Below are 21,962 nucleotides of genomic sequence, written 5' to 3'. Positions count from 1 at the left end.
ATGTAGCACTTCATTCAGAAGATTATTCTACTTTTGATTTAGAATAAAAATGTCTCTTCTTTTCTTTTGCAATTACCAGGATATTTCGAAAATTTATGTGCATTCATATTTTTGTTTATATATGCAGGCGTGTTAGTGCATATAAAATAAATGAAGGTTTTTTATAATACGTAGGCGCCTAATATATGTAAGGTTACATGTACGGTATTCGTTAGAAAAAGGCTACATATTTTAGATCTCATATGTAAATTATATTTCTAGTATTATGTTTTCTCTTGAACTAAAATACGGAAAAAATCATGGCGTATAGTTCGTACAAATTTATGCATTAATATATATAGAGATATATATATGTACAGATGAACCCCTAAACAAGAGTTAACATATGCACATATAGATGTAGTATTTATTATGTTATCATTAGTTAATTATTATACGTTATTCCCTTGCCCTTGAACTTTTTTATATTTCATTTTTATAAAATTCATCTTAAATCATTTTCAACATTTTTGAATTCTATATTTGGCTTTGACATTTTTTCATTTTTCATATCATCTTACATTTTTTGTACTTTTTTCATATTTCTATAGTTTTTTTGTATTTTTTATTCCTTTTACAATTTTACATTTTTGCATATTTAAAATTTCTGAAAACCATTAAAACTTTTATGTCACATTAATTCATAGCGTTTGGTACGTGTTATAAATTATATAATATTCTGTTAAATTTGTTTTAATTTTTTTTTGTTTATCAATTCTCAATTTTGCATGAAGTACCCTTTTTTCAAAATTTATATTTTCTTTATGTACGGCTTATGTGGATAGCACTTTGTATACTAGTTTAATAAAACAATTTACAATTTGTTTTTATTTTTAAATTTAAGGAAAATTTTATGTTTTCATTTGTAAACTTTTTTTTTTTTTTTTGATATTTATTTTTTTTTTTTGATATTTATTTTTTTTTTTTGATATTTACTTTTTTTTTTTGATATTTATTTTTTTTTTTTGATATTTATTTTTTTTTTTTGATTTTATTAGATTGGTGTTATTAATTTTGTCAATAATTTGAAAAGTCTAAACATTTTTTTTTTTTCATTCCTAGAAATTAGTAAACGTAATATTGATAAATATATACTTTTATTTTATTTCATGTTTTATTTTACATGGAATTTACGAATAAAAAAGACTGTTTGGAATCTACATGGCGATGTGCATATATATGTATGTTAATGTATGTATATATATGCATATGGTGTATATCCATTTGAAATGAGTACTTTATATATTTGTGTTATCCATTTTCGTTTCATAATCCCCCCCCATTTGTATTACATTAAGAGGAATTGCTATATATATTAAAAGATATTAGAATAGCCTTTTTAGGTATTTTTTAAAATTCATTGAAATTTCTAAATGTACGCTTTTCATATAATGATATGGGGTGTAAATTTAGTAAATTGAAAGTAAAAAAAAGGAAAGATGATAAAAATAAGTCAGGTAAAATTCAGAGTAACGTTAATAATGATATTCTAAAAATATATGATACTGAGGAAGGTATTCCTAAAACATGTAATAACATAGAAGATACTTTTTGTAAAAATGAGGTTAACGAAGTAACTAACAAATCACCACTTGTCAGATGGAGGAATAATAGCAATAAGGAACATATAAAAAACAGTAGTGGAATAAGCTTTTCTGAAGTAAATTATAAAACAAAAGAATTGAGAAAGGAGAGAAGGAGACATGCGGAAATGGATAATGAACAGAAAGAAGAAATAAGAAGAGAAAAAAAGAATAAAAACAAATTATTATTATTCAAGGTGAGTGACGATGAAGAGTTTGAAGGGAAGATAAACCAAGAATGTAAAACAAAATGTACAGGCATAAAAAATGATGTAAGAGACAAGGGGGAAAAAAAAAATGTAAATGAAAATAAACTTGAGAACAATTCCTTTAAGGGCATTATAAATACAATTAATAACACATTATTACGAAAAAAAATTCGTAATGGTGATAAGACAAAATCATCTGATTCATTATCAAAATTAGAAAGAAGAGCTATTTTGCAAGAAAAAAAAATAAAGTTCATATATAAAGGGAAAAAAGAAAAATGTGTAAACGAAAATGATGCTGCATTAAAAGACCGCCCCAATTGTGTGCTTCATAAGAAAAGAAAAGAAATGGTAACTAGCGCAATGAGAAAGAACAGAGAACTTTTACTGTATTATCATGATTTTAGAAGTATGACACTGAAACAAAATTCATTTTTACATATATATGAGTTCTACAGATATAACTGTAATATGTTTAACCTCTTTTCCATAATGCCCAGTCATATTAGGGGAAATGTACATGCTTCTAAAATATTATTTGAAAGTTCTTTAATTGGAAAATATATAATACTCCCGTGGATTGATAATGACCCAGATATAAAAAATAATTTATATCTGAAATATGTTCAAAATTTTGCGGAAAATAATAAAAAGAATATAGAAAGAGATGATGGGAGTACACGAAATAAGGAGGTTAACTTTTGTGGTTTGTTCCACAATAATTATAATAAGGATACACAAAATCGTAAAAAACTGGAAAAAGGGAACTTGAAAAATGAAAATTATTTGTTTAATGATAAGGCTATATATGTTGCAAGAAAAAGAAAGGAAAAAGGTGATAAAAAAAAGAAAAAGGAGAAGAGTGAAGAGAAGGAGCAGGATAGGATGAAAGGGGCTAGTAAGAATAAGAGAAAGAGAAAGAGAAAGAAATATGTTAACAGTAGAAATCTCAGCATGGACAACCTTTACAATATATACCTTAAAAAGCGTTCAGCTTATAGCAGAAAATTGCAAAACAATAAAAAGGCCGTTGTTAGTGTAAAAAATAAGGAAGTAAAAAAAAAAAATTATATTCGGAAGGATTCACAAAATAAAAAAGGTAATGAAAATAATAAACATTTTACCAGAGACATAGTTATTGAAGAATTAAAAATTTTGCAAAATAAAAAAAGTGATAAAAATTATAAAATTAAATTAAGAAGTAGTACTATCTCTTTTGGGGAAGATGATACCATGTTAAGGAAGAGGAAAAAAGAGGACAAGAAAAACACGAAGGAACAAATGGAAAAAAGGCATTCCATAAATAAATGTAAGAAAAAGGAACTTCCTGAGAACATTCATAACGGAACATGGAATCGCAATAATGTGAACATTACACAGAATGCAGAAAATGAAAAATTAGAAAAGAAAAAAAAAAGTTGTAATAAAAATGTGTCAAATAATAATATGAATAATGCAAAAAATTATTATGTTTCCCATGTGCAACATACAGAAAAAAATGAATTCTGCATAGGAAAGGATATAAAGAAAAACAAAATAGAAGATATAAAAATTGTGATAGCGAAAAAAAATAAACATAATTCACCACATTCTAAAGAAATTGATATTTCCGTTACACCTATTAATACAAATCTCGAATCAAGGGTTTATGATGAAAAAATGGTGGGGAGCAAATGTAACATGGAGAAGTATAATGTAGAGAAAGAAGAGATGGAGGAACGGGATTATAAGACCAAGACACTGTATGAAAAAAAAAATTATAAAAGAGATTATAAAAGGAGAGAAGTTAACGAAATAAGGAGCAAACCAAAGGACGAGATAAGAAGCAAAATGAATGACGAACGAAATTGTTCATCCACTTGTGCAAAAATTGTTAACAGTAATCACAGTTCAAAAGTAGTGAAGAAGGTTAAAAAGAAAGTATATTGCCATGAAATACCGCATCCACAGGATTATTCAGAAATGGGAAAAAGGTGTAAAAATGTAAGCAGTAAAAAATTTGATGACCTTAATTTATATTCACTACATAGTAACGGAAATAATAATAATAATATGATTAATAATAATATTAATAATAATATAAACAACGATATTAATAATAATATAAACAACGATATTAATAATAATATTAACAACGATATTAATAATAATATTAACAACGATATTAATAATAATATTAACAACGATATTAATAATGTTAATAATATTAAAAATTATAGTAATGATAATGTGAGACAAGGTAATAGCGGAAAAATAGGTAATAGAAAATTAGGGGGGAGAGAGTACTCCGGAGGAGGGATAGAAGAAAAGTGCAATCACAAATACAGATTGAATGAAAAATACATAAAAAAAAATTATATATTATGCAAAAAGTGTCATAAGAGAAGATGTATATTTCACTATGTAAATGGTTTTAAATTATATGGATGGGTAAATTATAAGTGGACAGATCCTGATGGGTTCTTAGAATTAAGTGTTAGACAACAAAAAAAATTTGATTCTTGGAAAAGACTCTCCGATTTATATAATAACCCTATTGTAATGTCAACTGATTTGTATAATAATTGCATAAGGCAAGGTTTTGTTGCAGACTGTTCTTTTTTATCATCCTTGACTGTTTTAATTGAATATGAAAAAAAACATAAAGTTCCTGTTTTATCAAGTATTATATCACCATGCACATCTAACCTTTTACATGTTAATAAAACGTGGCCTATTTTTAATCCAAGTGGTATGTATATATGTAGATTGCACTGTAATGGAATTCAAAGAAAAATAATAATAGATGATTATGTACCTGTGAAGAACAACAATGCTTTATTAGTAGCATATTCAAATAATAAAGAAGAGTTATGGGTTACATTGTTAGAGAAGGCTTTTGTTAAATTAATGGGAGGATCATACTCTATGTTTGGGTCCAATCCAGGTTCAGATTTGTATTATTTAACTGGTTGGATCCCTGTTACTATTTCTTTAAAATCCAAGTTAAGTAGCTCCCCCCCTTCCTTAGATCACCTAACTGTTCATTCGTCTCCAAATAGTGACTCAGGTATGAGGAAACATGAATTTAACATAAAAGATGAGAAACAAAGGAAGGATACAAATATAGATCAGCGAAACCATAAATTATATAAACATCTTACTTATTGTATGAAAAATAAAAGTGAAGAGGAGGGAATAGTATCTAAAATGAACAAAGAAAAAGGTAAGAAGGGAATTTTTAAGAATAGAAAAAAAATTAAAAAAAATGTATCAAAATTGTTCCTTAAGGGGGTACTAAATAATAACAGTAGAAACACATATAATACACGTAATGAATCTTACTCAAATGATTTAAACTTACGTTTTAGAGACTCTGTAAAATTTGTTGCCAACTTAAATATACACCGCTTGAATAGAAATGCCAATTGTTCATATTTTAGAGATACTTTTTTAAAATACAAAAAATTAAAAATTTATTGGATTTTTAAAATTATGTATATTACTCATAAGGAGAATAGAAAAAATGATAACATGAAAATGTGTTCTTTTATGAAAGGGAAAAAATCAAAATATTTCTTAAAAGGTTTATTATGTAACAACGATGATATGACATATCTGAATGGATTAAAGAAAAATGGCCTAGTAATAAATCGTTTAGTAAAAAATCGCCAAATGAAAAACAACCGGACGGAATACAATTTTGTAAGAAATCATTTGGAAAAAAGAAACTCCAGTGAAACTTATTTTGGAAACCTCAATAATAAGGACAATTTGTTGGGTACATCCAAAATAAGTAGTACCATTCCTAATTACATGAAAGATAATATGATCAAGGTAAATTTAGGCCGAAATTTTTTGGGCGAACAAAAAAGTAAGATTTTTAGGAAAGAGGAAAGGGATTACGAAATGAAACAAAAACATGGGAAGAAATTCCAAAGCGAAGAAGTAAGTAATATGGATTTATCCGGATATATATGTGGGTCCGCGGATCAATACAGTTATATGAATAAAAGAGGTGATAGTTCAATTTTGACCGAGGAAAATGAAGAATATGATGAAAAGTGGGATGTTATTTGGAATAATATGTATGAAGGAATAAAAAAAGGAAAATGTGTAGTATGTTTAGGTACATTAGAATTAAAGGATGCTGCTCCATCAGGATTAGATTACCCAGAAGGAGTATCCATCTCTACTGGAATTGTAACAAGACATGCTTATTCAATTTTAAATATTGATTCATATAATGGGGATAAATTATTATACATAAAAAATCCTTGGGGATGTGTTAGATGGAAAGGGAAATATTCTCATAATGATGATGCAACATGGACCAAAGAAGTTCAAAGAAAATTAAATTATTCTATTGAAAAGGCAAAAGGTAAAGATGATGGTTGTTTTTGGATCCCTTGGAAAGTTGTAGTAAAATATTTTTCCCATATCTATATATGTTGGAATAGTGTTATTTTCCCATATCAATTTGAAATTCACACTAAATGGGAAAACAGCAGTTTTTTAATTAACTCTATATTACTAGATGATACACATCTTGTGGCTTATAACCCTCAATTTGCATTACATGTGGATGTAAGAAAACAAGATTTATCAGAAGATGGGATGTATTATATCGGAAAGAAACCAATAGAAGTATGGATTCTTTTATCAAGACATGTTAGAGAAAGAAAAACAGATGTTTCTCAGAAATACTTAGCATTACATATACATGCAGGAAAGGATAGAATTATATGTCCTTTATTTCCAATTAAGCAAGGAATTTATTCTAATGGGGAATGCACTTTTACCAAATTAGTAATCGGTGGAGAAGATAAGGAGAGTAATGTTGACCATGACATAAAAATGGGTAATTCAAAAGGAGATGTTATTACAGCGTCTGATAAAGGGGAAAACAGTGGTGGAATAATATTAAATTCTTCTATAGATAGTGAACAGGAAATTATGAGAAACATCGATTTTGTATTAATAGTTTCTCAATACTCACAAAAAGAAGAATTCAATTTCACATTAAAAGTATTTAGTCATACACATTTATCGATATATGAATTACCACCATTATTATCAGATAACTATGAGTCTCTTTACTTTAAAGGGCAATGGACAAGTGAATGTGCAGGTGGATGCTCTAATAATTTATGGTCCTATTTCAGAAATCCCCATATACGTTTTTATGTTCCTGAAGATTCGTCATTTTGTATATTTTTAGAATGTTCCCAAGAATATTCTGTTAATTTAAGAATATTTAAAGGTATGACATCTTCCCCTAGGAAATTAAAAAAAGGAGAAATCATTTCAAGTGGTGCATATAAATCTGGATGTTGTTATATTGAATGTACGTTAGAGAGTGGTATCTATTGTCTTATTCCTTCATTGTATAGAGCAAATATTACTGGTGATTATCAATTATGTATACATTATCCGAAATTTAAACAGAAGCCTATTCTTTATTTTATTCCTTATTCGTATATTATACCTCCGTTTTCATTTTTTAAATATGAATTGGTACATTTATATTCTTTAAAAAGTTATTCAGTAATTTTATTTCACACCATATCAATTACATTATTATCCTTGAGAATTACCTTTTTTCAAAATATGGACATTAAGGGAATTCCATTTGTTAATATATATAAACTTGTAAGTAATACAGATTCCTTAGCGGACGATCTGGAGTGTGGAAATATCATAAAAAACAACTCGTTCAATTCTCTTATTTCGTTTAATAGATTCATGTACAAAATAGTACAAAAATGTAATATACATGGGGGTCCAGGTAATGATATCCTTCCTCTTTCCACATGTGCATATGATTATTACATTAAATTTAATTCCATATTAATTCCCTTAGTTGAGTTAGAGAACGACCGGACCTCTTATTTATTGCTCATTACGACAAATATAAAGGAAGACATTCTTTACAACCACGAGGTGCATTTTGTGTCAGACAAGTCAATTTTCATAGACAAATGTTACCCTGTTCATTCTTAATGATGGATTTACGCATTCTGTACATCCATGAATGGAGTATATAATGGGAAGAATTAGTATGCTTTATATAAAGTTTGTCCAATTAGGGAAAATGAAAAATTACTGAGACCAAGCGTATATCATGATTGCAAAATGATACATACAGAAGTACATATTTTTCAAGTATATGAAGAAGGGTATGTTTTTCACCTTAAAGGAGTGAAACAATTTACTTTGTAAGAAAAAAATATATATATATTAAATAAAAATAAAGGGGAAAATCAATTTATTTACGAATTTTTATTTATTTTTTTTTTTTGTTCTTGTTCATATTAGCCATTACAGAAATAGGGTCTGCTTTATAAGACCATATGTTTACGTTTACCATGTGTACATTTATACATATAATGCATATATTTACTCTCCAAATTTGTAGAAATTTTTATACTTGATCAAATTTGTCACTTATGAAGTTATACTCGCGCTTTTGGCATTTAAAAAATTTTTTGTTTTAACCGTTTATAAATCCTTTCTTTTTTTTTTTTTTTTTCTTGTTCATTCTATTTTTTCCATTTTTCATATTTTCCTCGCACATTTACTTAAAGAATATCTACATACTGGATACATGCACATATGCATCAATCTTTATTTATTTTACAAGTTTTTTTCATATGTATGAAAATACTAATTAGCAGAAGTACATATCATAATAGCCTGCGTCATTTCAGTTTATTTTCTTATTTTTAAGGTTAATTTAAATTTTGTTTTATCATGTAATAAAATTTTGATTTTTATATGTTTGTTATTTCATATATTTTAAATATTTGGTTATTTTATTTTTTTTTTTTTAACGTAAATTTTTAATATTGTATAATTTACCTTTTTTGTATATGTTCAAAGCAACAGCCAAAAAAAAAGATGAAAAAATATATACAGAGAAAAAAATAGTATAAAAAGAACAAAAACTTATATGAAAAAAAAAATAAATTAATTAGTAAGGAAAATATCTAGAATGCTGAAGAACATGGTTTAAGAAAATTATAAAATTTGTAAAGAAAATACAAAAGAGGAGCAAAAGTAAAAAAAAAAAAAAAAAAAAAAAAAAAATATACCTTTTAAAATTTGAAAAGAACGACATATAAAAGCTGAAGAATGCTTATTCTTTCCACTAAAATCTGTGAATAATAATGTGTCGATTTTCATAAAATTAGACCTTGAATCAATTTAGATTTTTAATTTTTTTCTTTAATGTGTATGACTTTTATATTAACAACGTCTGTAAAACTACCCCCAATTTTTAGTAAGAAACATAGAAAAGGCTGAGCAAGAGCGAGATAGCACTTTCAAGTAGGTTATAAGAATTTGAATTAAAACATATACTAGAACGAAATTTAGCTTAAGGATATGCACATGTGCATGTATAATTACGCATAGTTGCGATATAGGAACACATGTCCCTACATCATGTGATGCAAAATTACCTCCCAAAATATAATACAATGATAATTTCATTGATCATGGAGATTATTAATATTTTTTTTTTAGATATAAAAATTATGAGTGAACAAATGAATGAATGAATAAATACACATAATAAATTTATTAAATTAAAGACGTTAATATGAAAAATATATATAATTTAATATTAGCAGGATGTCGTAAGTATAAATCCGATCATTTATTTATTGCTAGAGGTGATAAAATATTTAGCAGGGGGAAATGTTCATGGATGAACATGAACAAGCCGGTGTGTTACTCGCTGTGTGCGTACTATTTATATAAGTTAAAAAATATAAAAGTAAAAGAAAATTATTTATCAAAGAGCAAAATTTACAATGTTTTTGTAGTGAATAATTGTAACGGTTTTAGGAAAAGTTTGGAGAACAATACATTTAAATTACAAAATCGTAATTATTCTTCTACTAATAATAAGGTCTACGTTAAAGGGGAAATTTATGATATAATTCCTACCTTATGTAGGAAAAAAGAAAGTAAAAGTATATCATCAAATATTATATTTTTTATTTTAAAACTACTAAATTCCAAGAATGTAGCCACAGTAGAGGAATATAAAGAGAATATCAAAAAAATTTATTTTAATTTGATAAAATGCTATCATAAAATTTTTGAAAATAACAATGGAAATGTAGAATACATTTTTTCTATTTTTAATGACGATATTATAAAAAATGTTAGTCCTTCCTTAAGGAAAAAAAAAAGAAATATGATACAAGAAATAGTATTAAATAGCTTAGACTTTTTTTTCAAAAATAATGATAATCTTAAGGATAAGTTGGACATAAATTTGTTATGTGAAAATATTAAATATAAAAAATTCCTTTATATATTAAAGTGTATAAGTTATGATAAAGAGAAATTAAAAGAAAATATTAACGTACAAAATGTTGATTATTTATTTTGTCGTTTTTTAAATGACAGAATATACTTTACTAGTGCTATTGAATTGTCTTCTTTATTTGTTTGTGAGGAGCATATGACTATTGTTACACCATTTAAAGATAACTCAGCATTTAATTGTTTAATTATATTGAAATATATATTACAAATTCAGTCTAAAAATTCCCTTTTTATGTTTCTGGACATAATGAAGTATAATCATTTAAAGAGGGGCATTTTTTGCTATTTATTCTCCGTAAATCGGCTCACAGGTAGAAATAGCTCCATAGGAACAACTCTTCATTCGTTTTTTTTTTTTTTAAATTATGCAATTACGTATTTATATATTCATTCTCGTCAATTTATGTAGTTACTATTATTATTATTATTACTATTACTTTTACTATTATTATTATTATTTTTATTTTTGTTTTTTTCTGTCTTTTCAATACCGCCACGGCTTATTTTGTTTCGGTTCACCGTTTTCACTTTTTACTTCTCACATTTCACATTTCACTTTTCACTTTGCATTCATTTCGCGTCATTTCAGTTCACTTCTTAGCGTTCTCTATGATGTCGCACCTTTTGGTACAACATCTTATTAGTACACCTCTAAGCACTATTCTTTTTTAACCATTTGAACAGGGCTTTTATTAAACTACTGGGGGAGTTTAGCAGCGAAGGAATATTTGCTACTGAATCAAGGAAGAGAAATGGAAAAAGTAAAAAAAATCGAAATTTGTAATGATGAGGAGATCAATTTTAAGAATGGGAAATGTACAAACCATATAGAGGGTCCCAGAAATAATATATGCAAGGAATATTATGATTTACCAGAAGAGATGAAAAAAAATATTTCTATCCTAAACAACATTGAAGATTTGAAAAAAATGGTAGTAGAAATAGAGAAAAATCAAAAAGAATATTGGGTTAATAATATATATAATAATGATGATGTGTACAATGTTGAATCGAATAATAATATAATAACTGTAGATGATATTAATAACCATTTGAGAAGAAAAAAAAAGAGGTATTATATTGCTATTGATGTAGAATGGAATAGAAATCAAAAGGTTAGTATTATTTCCATTGCGACGAATAACAGAATTTATATAATCGATTTACTAAACATTGATTATAATTATGTATCCCTAGTATATTCCTTTTTCAAATGGTTATTAGAAAATCCTTTTATTTACAAATTATTTTACAATTTCTCTTGTGATATGAAAATTTTACTTTCCTTTTTTCAAAACACATCAAATGGAACATATTTTGTAAATGTAATAGACCTTAAAGATCCTTTCCTTGTGTACAAAAATGATGGCAATAATTTAAGGATCGACAATAATGTAATGAATTTTGAACTATTAAATAGAAATATACTTGAAAATAGTAATGTTCTGTTATTTAAAAAAGTAATAAATAATAACCCATGTGAACTTAACAAGGAAATAAGACACAATATAAGCTACTTAGAAAGTGATATAATAACAAATTCGTGTAAATATACAAATAAGATTTATTTTAAAAGTTTAAGTGATTTATGCAAAAAAGTTTTGCAGAAAAAATTAAATAAACAGTTACAGTTATCTAATTGGAAAAAAAGACCGCTAACACGAGATCAAATAGAATATGCTGGTATTGACTCTTATGTACTTATAAAAATAGAAGAGCAATTGGTAGAAAATAATTATATTTCTATCTGCTTGTCGAATAGCAGTTGTTTAATCAATACATTCATTCAGAAGTACAAATTTAAATTATGCTCTTGGGAATAGGCGATATTCACCAAGTAACGCACAGAAAAATTACGAAAAAGTAGAGGGTAGAAAAGGGAAAGGAGGTATTCAGAATCATGCAGGTAGTTATTACATACAAGTTGTATGTTTATATGCATATGTTACAATGGTGCTCATATTTGAAGAACACTCCTAAGTTTCAAGATGGAAGAACTGTACGTACACGTAAATTAAAAAAAAAAAAAAAAAAAAAAGATGAAATAAATCAAAATATATATTGCACTATTATGTTTCCCCTTCTTTAAAATTAAATGGAATAAACGAATTGGAATAAAAAAAAAAATTGGTACCGTCGAGTTTGTGTAATCAAATTTGAATAATAAAACTGGAATAATTTTTTTTTTTTTTTAAATTTAGTACTTTCTCTTAGTTTTTTCCTCACTAAAGCGTATACTGAAAATTAGCACCTTATTAAATGTACATATGAATACGTGAATATAGTTTGTATGCACATGTACGTGTGCATATATATTTATGTATATAAACGTATATGCTTGAAAAAAAAAATAAAAAAATAAATCAAAAATTTTTTGTAGATTCCTTATTTATTTTATTATTATAACTTTTTTTTTTTTTTCTTTCTCTTATTTTTTGTTTTTTTGTTCAATTGTTGTCCAGTTGATCTCACCTTTTTTACTCAATTTGTGGGTCTTTTTTGTTAAAATAATATCAAAATATATAATACCATATTTTAGAAGTAAACACAATGGAAGCACTAGATCATAGATGGAATGACAGGATTGAAAATTTTCATTCGAAAATAAATAAATTACGAATTGAAATGAATGAGTTTAAGAAATATTCAATTAGTACTATTTCTTTTAAAAATAAAAAGGTATATTTTTCTAAATTGAGAAACAACACAAAAAGAAGAGAATTAATAAGTATAAATAACTACGAAGTAAAGAATAATTTAAGAAAAGCTAATAATACCACATATATTTTAAAGGACGATAAGAATAAGAAGATAGTCAATACAGTTTTACCTATATCTAAAAATACGTCTAATAAAGTTATTAAAACTAATGATATTAAAGTGTTGGAAAATAAAAATTTCGTAAAATTTAATTTAAGAAATAAAAGAAAAAATGAAAAGGTCATTAAAATTAATGAAAAGAGATGGTTAATTGGTAAGTAAATTTTTTACTTTATTCATGAAAAAAAAAAATTAGCTACGCGAATATTGTGTTTGCTGCAGTTTGTAACTGTAGGTTGTCATATGTGTGCACATATCTACATGCATAGCTTATGAGCATGTTTTCAAGCACATCTGCAAGTATATTTACAAATATATTTATATATAATATATATACATATATAAATGTATATATATATATATATATATATGTGTGTAAGAAATTGCAAACTGGTGAAGTTGTATTTTACTCCAAAATGAGAAATTACCATGTTTCTACAATCGTACAGTGTATATGTTCGTAAACGTATTTCTTGTTATGTGTGTAATTGTCTGAATTGTTAAAAGAAAACATGAGTCCTGTATTAGTGCATTTTTATAAAATATTTTTCAGCGACAAAACACATCAAAGTTGAAAAAGTAAATGATACGGAAAAAGAGAAAATTTTAGAAAAAGCAAATAACGCAAAACATAAATTATTGTACTTAGAAGGAGAGGAAGGTATCACTAAAAAAAAAAAAAAAACACAAACAAATACAAACAAATACAAACAAATACAAACAAATACAAACAAATACAAACAAATACAAAAAATACAAAAAAATACAAAAAATACAAACACATACACACAAAAGAAAAGAAAACATAACAAAACAATACAAAACAGTTAAACAGCAGTTCACATATATTTTTTCAAGTGTTAACGTATTAATATATTAGCTTTGGATGACGCAGTAATAATTCATGTATTCATTTAGCACTATGGTAATTTGTTCTTGCTTAATAGGTAACATGCATGTGTATCCTATATATTCTGACGCGGAAACTGGGTTTGAATGTATATCTCACATAGAAGATGAAAGTTTATCAAAAGTGAAAAAAGAAAATCAGGATGATGATGATATAAAAACAACAAAACATTTAGCTCAATGGAGTTCAGATGTGGTTCATAAATATCTTGAAGAGGCAATTGAAAGAACCAAGTTCATTTTTGAAAGCTCAAATATGAAATGTCGACATGAAGAAATATTTAGAAGAATAAAATCATAGCATGCAATGGAAAACTACTTATAGGATGAAGTTAAAAAAAAAAAAAAAAGTGTAAAACTGTCATATAAGGAAGCGCACCATTACTATAAAACCGCACTGTAAATTTCTAAAAATGTTTACAGATACATGTGTATACATATATACTTGCATGTAGGGAATTGGAAAAAACAATAAATAAATGAAAAAGATGTTTGTAAAAAAGCATAAAGTCAAGAGTTTCTCTTTCCATGAAGCATTCTTTCTAAGCAGGTACATTTTTATTAATGTATACATACTCAAAATAGATATTAAAAAGAGTATTTCAACAAAAATTAAAACATTTTTTTTTTTTTTTTTTTTTGTTTATAAATATGCTAGATGTCATCTTTATTGATTATTGTTTCTTGTTTTTTTATTTTTTTCTATAAAAATTAAATTTTAACTTTTCTTTAATGATTCGCAACACCTGGTATTATCGATATTTTTTTTTTTTTTTTTTTTGCAAAGTTCAAGCAAATAAAAAAAAATCGTTTTTAAATTCTATTAAATGCTTCAAAATAAGTTAAATATATATTACAATGGATATGTAAAGCATACTAAGCAAAATTTTTTCTATTTGTGCATCCTTTGTTATAGACATGCACTCTTTCTCAAACGTGAAGAAAAAAAAAGGGAAATTCTTCTATTTTTATATATGCGTTGAATCATATTTAATTTTAATTGATTTGCTTCTTCATATCTTTCACTTTTTCACTCGAGGACATTTGACAAAATCTAATTTTTCGCTTCCTCTATCCTATGCATATAAAAGAACATGCATATTATTTTACACCCTCCTAATCACTTTTCGAAAGGTTTTTACGAAAAGTTACTTTTAAATATAGAAAGAATCAAAATATAGGTAATGCGGATTCAATATATATATAGTAATAATAATCTTTTTTTGTTCCTTATTTTATGAAATGAAAAAAAAAATGATATAATTGAGCTTTTTTGTTTTCTCCTTAACCCCCTATTTTTTTTTTTTTTTTTTTTTTATTACACACAAAAAGAAATAAATAAAATACATTTTGTAATTTCCCGTATTACTAAATAATAATAAAACAAATAAAATTTCAAATATATGTTTTTTCAAAAACATTTTTGAACAAACATTATTTTTCCTTTTCCTTAATGATACATCTCAGTAGCTTTTGAATTTCACAAATTATTTCAAAAATGACTTTTACATAAATGAAAAGTAAGTATAATCTTACAAAATGTTTATATAAAAAAAATTGAAATTATGAGAAAATTTTTTTTTTTTTTTTTTTGAACATACAAGGACATTTCATGGTAAATACTAAGCAGCTCGTCAAAAGTTCTACAAATGAGTAAAATATACTGAAAAAGAAAGTAATTTCCTATTACTACATATTTTCTAGATATACACAAGGAAATTTTTTTTTTTGAAATTTCCATATATCAATTACAGAAGGACTAATCGATTATGATGTTAAAAGAACAATTTCGAAAAAGTAAAAAAAAAAAAATAAAATACAAATGAATGATAAAATATAAAAGATATAAAATATAAAACAAAAGCAAAACAATATTAAAGCTACGTGTACTACGATAAATATAAAAAATAAAAAAAAAAAAAATTAAATATTCCGGTTTTACTTGTATAATGCGTAGCACATTGCTAAATAAATATTTTAAAATTCTTAAAAATAAGGTTCAGTGATCCTATAAAATGATAAATTTATAAAAAATTTATAGTGAATGAGTATATATGTATGACCAATATAATATTATTACTATCCTTTTTTTAAAAATAAAAAAAAAATTGAACACCCTAATCAAAAATAGGAATCTTCCATGAATTAAAAATAATAAACTTTTTTTCATTTTTTAAATTTAATAATTATGTACTATATAAGAAGAGTAGGTTTCATGTAATTAAATCAGTATTTCATAGTTAAAATAAACAAAAAAGATCACGAGTTAAAAAAAATTAATAAACTTACCGTTAAACACCGTAAGAAAACGTGTAAGGAGAATGTAAAAAAAAAAAAAAAAAGAATAAAATACATTGCTGTAATTTATGAAAGAATTTAATAACAATGCAATGAGGATACAAAAAAAAAAAAAAAAAAAAGATTTAAACATTAAAAATAATGCTAAAAGAGCAAAATGAACTGCTTTTAAAAAAAGAAAAAAGAAAAAGTTAAATGAAGATAATAGGAAAATAATAGAATAAAAAGTTACATGTATGCATATACAATGTATATATTTACATATAATAAATACATGGAAGTTTTTGTTTACCATTATATAGATGTAATCTTTTACATAATTTATATGTATTTTTTTTTTTTTTTTTTTTTCTATTTTTTCCATATTCCTTTAAGAATTTTCCATCAATAAAATTTTTTTTAATGAACCAAATATATTCCATAAAAAGTACATTTGCATTATTGCACATTTTTTTTTTTACGTTGTGTACAACGGAGTACGAGCTAATATTTTTTATTCATTTATTCTATTTTTTAAAATATACATTTATAGGTTATTACACCTTATGTCTTGACAGTTTTTCATAAGTTAATTTTTCATAAGTACTTGCTCACTAGATGCTAAAAATATTTTCTCCTAAAATTTTCCATATCTTAATAAACTAAATGTAAATTCTATAATCATATTAAAAGCTGACTTTGTAAATATATACAAACGCACGTAAGTGTTTGTATTTGTACTTAAATACGCCCATATATATATGTACTTATATATAAAAATGTACAAATATGTACAAGTATATATAAAGGTATGAATATACATAGAAGTATACATAAATTCATTGTATTATATTTTTTTTTTTTTAATTTTATTTTGGCGAAGTTAAATTAATAACATAAAATAAAGAAATATTTATAAAAGATAAAAAAAAGAAAAAATTAGGCCTTTTTTTTTTTTTTTTTAATTAAAATGAGTAATCAAAAAGAAACAAAAATTAGAAATACAGGAAAATGTAACTATGCTAAAAAAGAATATAAAAGTAACTTTTATTCGATTAATCCGAAAACTCAAAGTAATGCAAATGATAAAGTAAACAAATATAAGGAAAGAAATAACAATGAGAGGGGGTATACTTTTGAAAACTTTAATGAAAATTTAAAAAAAGAACGAAGTGTATTAAAAGAAGGCATCCAAAATATTAAGATTAATGTTAGTAGAAGTAATAGTAGTAATAGTAATAATAAGAATGTCATTACAAATAATTGTAACACTAATGTAAAGAGTAATCATATAAGTAGTCTTAATAAGAACAGTACCTCTTGTACCATGAATAATATCAATAGTAACAAGAACAAAAATATTAGTGATAAAGGAATTAAGGTTCAAAGAAGTAACAACAACAGTACTAGTAGTAGCAATAATAATAGCTATTGTGGAAACGGTATCAAAAGGGGAAACAATGAAAAAGGGAGATATGAAAGATGGGGAAGAAAAAACACAAACTATTTTAATAGAGCTTATACGAAAAATGATGTTAAAAAAAAGCACAACACATTCTTAAATAGAAATTTAACAAATTTTTTTGACAGCAGAAATTGTAATGATAACAACAATAAACCTTTTCAAAATGTTAGGAAAATACCCCATAATAAAATGGAGAAGGGGAGAAATGGCTCAAATCATGTGAATAACGTTTATTCAAATAATAAAACGAAGGACGATAAAAACATGGAAGCTAATGTGAATAACACAAATAATTTATGCTCTAAAAGTAACAATAACTTAGTAGGAATCTCGAAGGATATACCTTTATGTAATGATTCAAAAGTAAGTAGCAGTAATGATATAAATTTTACAGGTGAGGTACGTGATTCGAAAAAAATGAACATGATATCTAAAAAGAGTTCTGTAAAAAATGAAAGTAATAGAAGAGAAGATAAAGTTGTACATACTGAAAGGAGGGATAGAGAATATATTAAAAGCAATAATTGTGATATAAAAGTAAATGAGGATAAAAGTTTAACAAACTATGAATTAGATAAAAAAGAAAAAGGAAAAATAGGGATACATGATGAAATGGAAAATACGAAAAATGAAAATATTAAAAAACCGGAAGTGGAGAAGGACAAAAAAGATGGAAAATGTAGTAACGTAAAAAATATGAATACAGAAGAGGTATATAATAATAGTCGTTTAAATTCAGGTTCCATTAGGATATTTAGTACTAACAGTATGAACATTAATTCGGGTAGAAAAAGCGAGGACACAAAAGAGAAACCTTATAATAATGAGAAAACAAATGGCAATAAACTCACAAACAATAATAGTAGTAATAATATTAATAATAATAATAGTGAAAACTATAAAAGAATTTCAGTATATAATAATAGTAGGAACAACACAAACTTCAAGAAGGACTTCCGAAATAATAACACGAGCACGAATAATTCAAATAAAAAGTATAACGGTTACAGAAATATAGGGAATAACAAAAAAGTTGAATGTAGAAACAATAATGATAACGGCAAAAGTTTTGACTTTGATACAGCTTGCGATAATTTTAAGAGTAGCGAATATTATAAGAATAATGAAAGTATAAAAAATAGGAAAAATTACAAAAATGGCCATAATTATATTTGTAAAACAAAAGATATACATAATAGTAATGAAAAAAAGCATAAAAATAGTAACGAGAATAGTGTATGCACGAGTAGTATCAACAACAGTTACAAAAATATTGATAGCTATCGGAAAAGTAATAATGGTGTCTCAAAAATGAATGATAATACTGTACAAAATATTGATAACTGTAAAAATTATAACAACAAAAATAACAGTTATAGCGGTAATAATTATGGACACAATGGTAGTAATGGTAATAATTATGACATTGGTGATACCGTTGATAAGAATAATGATAACAAAGGTGTTAACTGTGGTGGTAAAAACAGTGATAACAACGATAGTAACAGTGATAATAACAATAACCGTAACAAGTATATTAATAGTAGTAAGCACACTTATAACAGGGCTGATAACAGTTACGAGGAAATCCATAAGGACAATAGTATGAATAGGAATAATCACCCTGTGTCACGTGATGAAAGTGGAAATAACAAAAATTTTAATTTTAAAAGAAATAATTTTAAAAATAAGGAAGAAATATCAAATATAAAAAAATCAGACACAAAATTTATTAATGAGGAAAAATACGGGAAAAAAAATAATGAAAGTAACTATTTTAAAAGAAGTGATAATATGAATAACGATAATAATAAAAAAATGTTACACACATTTAATAATAGTGGTAATAATAATTATAATAAAAAGGTAAATGATAACAAAATTATGAATAATAAAGAATCAAATCATTATGAAAAAGAAAACAGCTGTGCACCAAATGATTTAAGTGACGTGAAAGTAGATGAAACAGATGTTTATAAAAATAGTTCCAATCATTTAGTTAAACGTGGAGAAAATGTGTCTAATAAAACCATATGGGCTACTACTAATGAGAATACTGGTGAAAACATGTATGAACACATTAATGATAATAATAATCACATTTTTAATAGGAACCTTGATAAATGTAATTATGCTAATAATGGTGTAAATAATACAAACAGTAATATGGTTGATAACAGTTTTAAGAATAAAGAAAAAATTGTGAATAATATGTCTGATAATAGTAAGTCTGATCATACTAATATGGATAATAGTAACATTCCCAGTAGTAAAAAGGTGGATAAGAGTAATAGAGACCATAGTAAAATCAAGGAAAACAGTGACACAAAATGCATAATAACAAAAGAGGGAAGAAAAAAGGAATATAATACTGAAGATTGTTTAACGAGGGAGAAAACAAAACATATCCAAAATATTAGAAGATATAATGATGAAGAGATGAACAATTGTGAATGCGTTAAAAATGATAATTATAATATCACAGATAGAAGTGAGGATGAGGAAGTTCAGGGCAATATATTAGCAAATAAGGATGATAAAAATATGAAAAATATAAGTAAGAATGATTATTGTAAATATCCAGAAGATAAAAAGAATCATTTAATAGGAAAGAGGGATGAAAAGAGAACTAATAATACAGGAAAGTCTAGTTCTTTTAATTTCAAACAGTTCAAAATATGGATTGGTAATAGATATAATAAATTATTAGAGGCTTATTTAGATCAAGAAAATAGAAAGAAGAATGGTAATGAAGTATTTCAGGATGAAATAAAAATGTATGAATTAAATTCATGCTATACCGACAATATTAGGGAAGAAAGTAATAATGATAACATAACAGAAATAAGTGAAACTTCAGAAAAAAAATGTAATAATGAAGGTACCAAATTTAATAAAGATAATTCAAATTTTCAAGTAAATACAAAAGGATTAGATGAAAGAATAGTTATTAATGGAAATAGCAGTGATTATTCAAATGTATTAAATAAGATCGATTATGTAGATAATTCTGTTAATGCGAACTACAGTGTAACGAAGAATAATTATATCATGAGTTCAAAAAATTCTTCGAATGCATTATTAATTAATAATACATGCACACATAATGAAGAAAATAAATATTATAACAGAAAAAATAATTATCGCTCTTATAATCAAAAGAAAACCGTACCACCATTCCATAAAAATTCTTCGAGTAACTACAAAGGTTCTTTTTTAAGTTTTTCATCAAATAAGAAATATGATAATTCTAAGAAAGGAGATGATGCAGTTGCAAACTCAAATTTTTATGGGAAAAAAAATAACACTATTTATAGAGACAATCAAAATGAAGAAAGAATAAATGATTATAACTTCAATAAAAAAGGATACTACGAAAAAAAATCAGCAGACAAACGATTGGGCAATAATAATCTAATGGGTAAAAAGATAAACCATAATAAGAATCAAATGAATAATAATAATAATAATAATAATAACGTATTTTATAGGAGAAAATATCAGAATTATGAGCAAAAGGGTGATTTTGTAAAAAATGAAGTGAATAATGATACATATTATAAAACAAATAAGCAAACAACATCATGTCAACAAAATAGTAAGATGAGCAACAGACGTACAAAATTAGTAAATGAGCGTTTTCATAAACGAAATAATTCCAGCGACATGGACAATATGAATGATACGTTTTATTCTAGTAAACATAAGATAAATAATAACACCGTACTTCGAAACACCTCGGACGTTTCATTTATGTATAATTCTAATAAAAATATGGATAATAAAAAATCGAATGCAACTTATTTAACTTCAAAATAGGAATCAAAATTTCTTTCATAGTTCAACAACATCAACAACGAATGTATATGTGAGAAAGGATATCAAATGTTAATATTAAAAAGTACGTGTAAAAATAAATAAAGGTACAGAATTTTATAAATGATAATATAACTGTTAGATGCGGCTTACATTTAGAACCACGTGGAAATGTGTAGAATTCCCTTTTGTTCATTTACTTATTACATATATACAAATATGTATATATGGGTGTATGCTCATATATGTACACATATATATATCTATTTCTGCTTAAATAGAAGAATCGTTCATATTAAGTGGCATGCTATAAAAGTGGAGAAATCGTAAAAGGTACCATTCCCTGTTAACAGAAATGACAACATCAATAGAAATGAACTAAACAAAAGTAGTGTTAACAGTCTTAAGATGTGTAAGTGAAAAATGCAAAACATATATATATGTGTATATAGCAATAAAGTAATAACAACAAACAGATCGAAGCCTAAAATAAGCAGTACGAACGATGAAAAAATTACAAAAGCA

The 21,962-nt window shown here is 25.3% G+C and overlaps 4 protein-coding genes across 4 annotated transcripts; all 4 read left to right on the top strand.

The window, feature by feature from the left end:
• Nucleotides 1-1,435: 1,435 nt before the first annotated feature.
• Nucleotides 1,436-7,813, top strand: PmUG01_11023700 (calpain, putative; the record flags this gene model as incomplete). The annotated part of the gene is made up of 1 exon (XM_029005881.1): nt 1,436-7,813. The coding sequence occupies one exon, from the start codon at nt 1,436-1,438 to the stop codon at nt 7,811-7,813; it is 6,378 nt and encodes a 2,125-aa protein (XP_028862426.1).
• Nucleotides 7,814-9,413: 1,600 nt separating this feature from the next.
• PmUG01_11023600 (exonuclease, putative) lies at nt 9,414-11,973 on the top strand (the record flags this gene model as incomplete). Its single annotated transcript, XM_029005880.1, has 2 exons — nt 9,414-10,461; nt 10,835-11,973. 2 exons carry the CDS (start codon nt 9,414-9,416, stop codon nt 11,971-11,973), a joined length of 2,187 nt encoding a protein of 728 aa, XP_028862425.1.
• Nucleotides 11,974-12,700: 727 nt separating this feature from the next.
• PmUG01_11023500 (conserved Plasmodium protein, unknown function) lies at nt 12,701-14,180 on the top strand (the record flags this gene model as incomplete). Its single annotated transcript, XM_029005879.1, has 3 exons — nt 12,701-13,124; nt 13,524-13,631; nt 13,918-14,180. The coding sequence occupies 3 exons, from the start codon at nt 12,701-12,703 to the stop codon at nt 14,178-14,180; spliced, it is 795 nt and encodes a 264-aa protein (XP_028862424.1).
• A 2,946-nt stretch (nt 14,181-17,126) lies between these two features.
• Nucleotides 17,127-21,440, top strand: PmUG01_11023400 (conserved Plasmodium protein, unknown function; the record flags this gene model as incomplete). The annotated part of the gene is made up of 1 exon (XM_029005878.1): nt 17,127-21,440. One exon carries the CDS (start codon nt 17,127-17,129, stop codon nt 21,438-21,440), a length of 4,314 nt encoding a protein of 1,437 aa, XP_028862423.1.
• Between the last annotated feature and the right edge of the window lie 522 nt (nt 21,441-21,962).

Source organism: Plasmodium malariae (genome assembly GCF_900090045.1).
Source record: "Plasmodium malariae genome assembly, chromosome: 11".
In the NCBI taxonomy this organism is placed as follows: domain Eukaryota; phylum Apicomplexa; class Aconoidasida; order Haemosporida; family Plasmodiidae; genus Plasmodium; species Plasmodium malariae.
The sequence above is the reverse complement of the archived record's forward strand: the minus strand, read 5'-3'. Positions and strand labels throughout refer to the sequence as shown.